At 34.3% G+C, this 5,804-nt stretch overlaps 1 protein-coding gene across 1 annotated transcript; it reads left to right on the top strand.

The window, feature by feature from the left end:
* Window positions 1–1,146: 1,146 nt before the first annotated feature.
* On the top strand, window positions 1,147–5,492 carry LOC125825102 (probable plastid-lipid-associated protein 11, chloroplastic). Its single transcript, XM_049504448.1, has 3 exons — window positions 1,147–1,630; window positions 4,800–4,865; window positions 5,138–5,492. The coding sequence occupies exons 1-3, from the start codon at window positions 1,176–1,178 to the stop codon at window positions 5,235–5,237; spliced, it is 621 nt and encodes a 206-aa protein (XP_049360405.1). The 5' UTR covers window positions 1,147–1,175; the 3' UTR covers window positions 5,238–5,492.
* The last annotated feature ends 312 nt before the right edge of the window (window positions 5,493–5,804 follow it).

Raw genomic sequence — 5,804 nt, 5'->3', positions numbered from 1 at the left:
CAAATAGAAGACGAAATAGATGAAATATTTGGTGATAATAGTGATGATGGTATGGAAGCAATGGAAGAAGAACGACAAATACAAGTTCCAAAAAATGTTTCTTTTGAAATGATACAAAAGTTACGAAAAGATTTTAAAAAGAGTTTCAATTGTTAGTACAATAATTAATATTCAATACCTAGATTATGTACTCTTTGTCTCTTTCTAATATTTGTATTGTACAATTTATTTATTTGAATAAATATACGGCTATTCGCCTTGATTTTCTTTTAAAATAGTCTCTTATATTTAATCCAAGTCATTTTAGAAATTTAATTTTCAACTATTTTAATATTAGTTTAAAGTTTAAACTTTAATATAAAATTGAATTTTAAGATTTAAACTTTAAATTCAATATAAACTTTAAACTTTAAACTTTAAAGTCAATTTTAAACTTTAAATTCAATATAAAGTTATAAACTTTAAAATTTAAAGTCAATTTTAAACTTTAAGTTTAAAGTTTAAACTTAAATTCAATTGAAACTTTAAAGTAACTTTAAAGTTTAAAGTTTTAAATTGAAGTTTTTTAATAATATAATTTTATTAATTAATAATATAATATTATATAATAATTAAAGTTAATAAAAAAATAAAAAAAAATTACCGGTACAAAATGATCCGGTAAGAACCGGTATCGGTCCGGTCCAAACCGGTTCCAATCCGGTAACTAAGGGACCGGACGGAACCGTTGGAAATTTCCGGTAAAACCGGTTCCGATAAGACCCGGTTCCGGTAACGAAATCCGGTAACGAGGACCGGTTCCGGTAAAACCGGTCCTGTTGACCCGGTCCTGTCCGTTTGCCAGCCTTAGTGGTAACTACACCATGTAATTACCAGCAATTTACAACCTCTGCCCCTGCCAATTACACCAATTACCTACTGACCAAGTAATTACATGTCCTTTCAAACAGGATAAGACAGTGTAATTATACCAATTACACCAAATTCAATTACCAGAGTATCCTTCCAAACAGGCCCAAAGAGTTTTTAAACAGGCTCTTAATAGCCTAAGATTTGAAAATCATCCTGTAATAATAGCTGTTCAAATTCGTATATGATTATGAATTTCCCACGAATTACCAAAGATAAAAAAAACACAGGTTCACAAAGCCACTTGTTTCTTCCAAAGAGCAAAAATGGCAACCTGCTTCTTCTCTTTTCCAAATTCCTTCCCTTCTAAACCCAAATCCCACAAAAGACCCATCCATTCTTCTTCCCTCACATCTCAATCCCAAAAAACCCATCTTCTCAACCTGATTTCAGACCAAGAACGTGGTCTCAGGACTCAATCTGACCCCCAAAAGCTTTCACAAATAATCCAGGCTATTGATGATTTGGGTTCCATTGGACGTGACACTGTAACTACTGGAAGTTCCCTTTCGGCCACTTGGCGTTTGCTTTGGACTACCGAGAAAGAGCAGCTTTATATTATTAAGAATGCCCCCTTTTTTGGTACTAAAGCTGGTGATGTTCTTCAGGTTATTGATGTTGTGAATAAAACTCTTAACAATGTGATTACTTTCCCACCTGATGGGGTTTTCTTTGTTCGGTCTACTATTGAAGTTGCATCTTCTCAGCGTGTGAATTTCAGGTCACTATCATTCTCTCTTTGATATATTTGTTGGAAAAATAATAGGGATTTGATTGTATGCATATTTTATACTTAGGATTCTTTGTAAAGAAGGAAACTCTTAGGTGCAAAATTATAGAAAACATACATGTTAACTCAGTGGTATACCGTTCTTTGTATTGAAGAGAACGCTACCCATCTTATATTCTTTGATTACTTGTTATTGGCTTCCCATCTTGTATTGTCCATGGTCTAGATGTACAGTTATGGGATTGTGGGTAGTGTTGAATCATACATTAGTGGGGGGAGTGAGGACTCATACATCAGGGGGGATGGGAGTTATGTGACTCTTTATAAGGACGATTCTCACCTTATGAGCCAGTTTTTGAAGTTGAGTTTGGCCCAATCTCAAGTTCTTATTGACGGATGGTAATGCCAAGAGGAACATTTAATCAACAAACAAGACATTGTTGGAAAGAAAAATGAAGTAAAGTGGAAAGTGAACAGAAAAATAGAGCAAAAGAGAAGTAAAAGTTACTGCAGTCTTCTTTTTCTTATTAATGATGGAAGCAACAAAGACCTGCCTCAATAAATAGGCTTCCTGTAAAACTGAAAATACTAAAATCTAGGTTCACTAACCGACTAATTACTAATTAGCTACTAATATATCTAAACTTGCTAAGATAAAGGAAACTAATAAACAAACTCCTGAAGACTTGGTCAAGTAGCTTTTGAATCACTTCTCAACAGACATTAGAGTTGATTATAAAAGAAGAGATAAATGGTTTGGATGCAAAAAACCGGTTATGTCAATCCTCTAATGTTCGCTCAAATAGATTTCAATTAAGAGTGAGTAAAGAAAAGGGACTCTTAAATAAAAAGCCAAGATGAAGAATTCTGATGTAGAATTTCTGTAAAGTGGGATAGGTATTTATTGAGATTCAACAAGTAACTAACATACACCTTCTCAAGAATAAATGTAACCTTTAAGATAAGATGGCAATTGTTCACAAAGTAGGTGTATCCTATAAAGAATGGGCAACACTTTTTCACAAAATATTGTGTCTTGTCCCAAAAGGTATATTTTAATTTTGAATCATTTCTAAATAGATACTAACAATGTTACTGCCTGGATAATTCTGGAAACAGTTTCGTAAAAATACTTTGGAAAAAACAAGTTTGTAAAGAAGTATTGGTTTGGAGCAGGGTTAGCACCCAAAGGGTAGCGGCTGCGGGTTTCCCTTGTCATAAAAAAAAAGAAAAAAAGATAGTAGTTACTGTTTTTTGAATGTTATGTGACTGGAAGAAAGGTTTTTATTGTATTTCACCCTGACATCTTTCGTAAACAGTTTTTGAAAAGAAAACTTTTTGTAAACATTTTCTGGAGAAACTTAAACAGGAAGTTTCTGGACAAAATTTTGCACGATGTCAATAACTTTTCCATGGTCAAACAGCACAGTATCCATTTATCACGTTGAAGTTTGTAGACCAGTAGATAGAGAAAAGAAAAAAAGGTAAGAATCCATTAGTCCACATTGTTGTTGCTGCATTCTTAGTGAATGAGTGTATAGATCAGCAATTTAGAAAAAAAGCTTAACGCAAGTTAGATTTGGAAAAGGCTTATGATCGTGTGAACTGGTCATTCCTTACGCAAATTACATATGATTGTTTCCATACTGTTTATTTGGGTCATCCACTTGGTGCCAAGCACAATGATGTGGGAGTGTTCAAGGGGTGATTGGCAAGTGTGTGAAGACAATGGCTCCTTGGAAAAAAACAAATTTCATCTTTTGGAGGTAGACTTACTTTGATGAATGGTGTGTTTAGATGGTGTGCCAATTTATTTAATGTCGCTTCTGTCTATCCCAACAAAAGTTGAGAAGAAAGTGAATTCCCTGAGAAGTGAATTCCTATGGGAAGGCAAATTTAAATAGAAATTTCATTTAGTTAAATGCCAGTCGGTGATGAGAGACAAAAACGATGGTGGTTTGGGGGTCAAGAATCTCGCAGACTACTAATATGTGGGATGATTTCCAACAAAAATTATGTATAAGATTGGTAATGGGTTAAAAATAAGATTCTCGTTGGACAAATGGATGGAACCTGAGAGATTGAAAGTTATTTTCCCCACACTGTATAGTCTAGTTTAAACAAATATTGCTTGATAGCTGATTGGAGAGGATAAAAAGTTAATACCAAAGAACAAAAAGTGTCCTCTCTCGAATTTGTCACTGTTAGTCATTGGTTTCCTCTTTTCCCGCAGTGGAGATGCAGATAGAGGACCTTAGGGTCCCCCCCAACCCAAACCCGACAACTCCTCTTTCCCCCAAATCCCACATACTTTTTCCCCTATCTCAATTTTCCCCTCTTTCTCAAGCTCCCCAAGCTAACTAACAAGACCAACCCCTTCTAATATCGAACTAAAACTCTTTATTACCATTCACTGGATCGACTTTGAGTGGTCCCCAAAAGGTTAATAACTCTCCTCAAGAACAAACCAAATCTGGAAACCCTTGCCAATCGAATGAAACTCATCAATTTGGGAAGAAAAAGATGCAACTTTTATGGTTAGAAACAAAAGATGCTTTGAAGGAAAAAAAAGCAGCTACTCTCTTATGTGAAAGACAGATGTTTACAGGGACTTTTGTCTTGGTGTAAGGATAGGGAAATGGAAAATGTAAACCAGCTTTTTGATTTTTTTTAGACTATGAATTTGATGTAGTTGTTGAAAAAGTATAACTTTCACCTTTTTCGTACTCTTGCAGTACCTTTTTGGTGCTCATTATTAAAACTTTACTTTAGTTAATTAAATGTTAAGTCCAAATTACAGTAATTTAACTTGGATTGTTGCATTTCATGATAACGATCTTTTCTGGACGTGGATAAAGAAGTTAGTCGATCTTATAGTGGGGTGAGACGTGCCAAATAGAGATGATGAATATTGAAGATTCATTTGGGGTTGAGGCATTGTTGTTTGTTGTTGTATGCTAATAAACTTTTCTGGAACAGACTCTACAAGTTAGGTGAGTCACCTAAAAATTGGTAAATTTACTTCTAGTTAGGGGTGAGAAATTTCTTGAAACATTAGAGAATACTGATAATAGGACAGAGATAGTATTTGCTTGTCTTGCAACAGTTGATATACTTTGTTCTTTATCATGGTCTATTGACAATTGCTTCTATGTCGTAGATTCACAAGTGCAGTTCTGCGTGGAAAAAATTGGGAATTTCCTCTACCTCCATTTGGACAAGGGTGGTAAGTATTTGTATTCTTTAATTGTCTCGATTAACAGCATTTATAATCCACCAAGTGATATATGGTATATGAGGAGTTCTCCATATAGTTGATTGCAAGGTATAGTGCTTAGGAAGTTGAAGTGCCTTTCAAAGTACTTTATCTCAAGCATTTGCTTCGTCCTTTTTTTCTCTTTCTTTCCCACTTATCCGCAATTTTCTTGCTCGAGTCAGGAAGTGTCTTCAGATTACTATTTGCTTGGGTCAATGATGATTTGAATAACCTTTGTATAGGTTTGAGACTGTGTACCTTGATGATGATATTCGAGTAGTCAAAGATATCAGGCAAGACTACCTGATTGTTGAACGTGCTCCTTATACTTGGAAAGAATGATTGTCGGATTTGTCTTCCGCTATCTCTGTACATAAATTTTACTGTAAGTTTCTTTCTTTGAACTCTCATCTTCATGCTGATATAACTGGAGAGATTATGTTTCCTATAATTTTTATCCTTGTTCTGAATGTATAGGTGCTGTACCATCCTCTTTGTAACCATGATTTTTGTAATGTTAAGCGGAGACATTTAATTTATTGTCATAAGACTGAGTCACTAATGAGGCAGAATTTGTACCTTCAATTATGTGAAATATGTAAATAAATTTATTCAGTATTACCTCTATGTTGACAATGTATGACTTATCTTTTTAACTGATTTAATTGTGTATCCTTCTTAGTTTTGCACGATCAGTTTATCTCCAGTACACATGTCTCTGGGTTTCCTAACGTTGCTAAATCAACTAAGTAGCTTGTCTGGTAAAAAAAGGGTAATCTTCTTCGAAATGTTTTTGTAAATATGTAATACATAAAGACGACCCAACCAGTTTTGTAAGTCCATGTAGGAATACGTGTGAGAGTTAGAGGACCTTTGCAACCTCAAGAGGATTCCTTTAATTTCATTTTG

This window comes from Solanum verrucosum, unplaced genomic scaffold (genome assembly GCF_900185275.1).
Source record: "Solanum verrucosum unplaced genomic scaffold, falcon-dt-bn FXZP01000206.1, whole genome shotgun sequence".
Classification (NCBI taxonomy): Eukaryota; Viridiplantae; Streptophyta; class Magnoliopsida; order Solanales; family Solanaceae; genus Solanum; species Solanum verrucosum.
The sequence above is the reverse complement of the archived record's forward strand: the minus strand, read 5'-3'. Positions and strand labels throughout refer to the sequence as shown.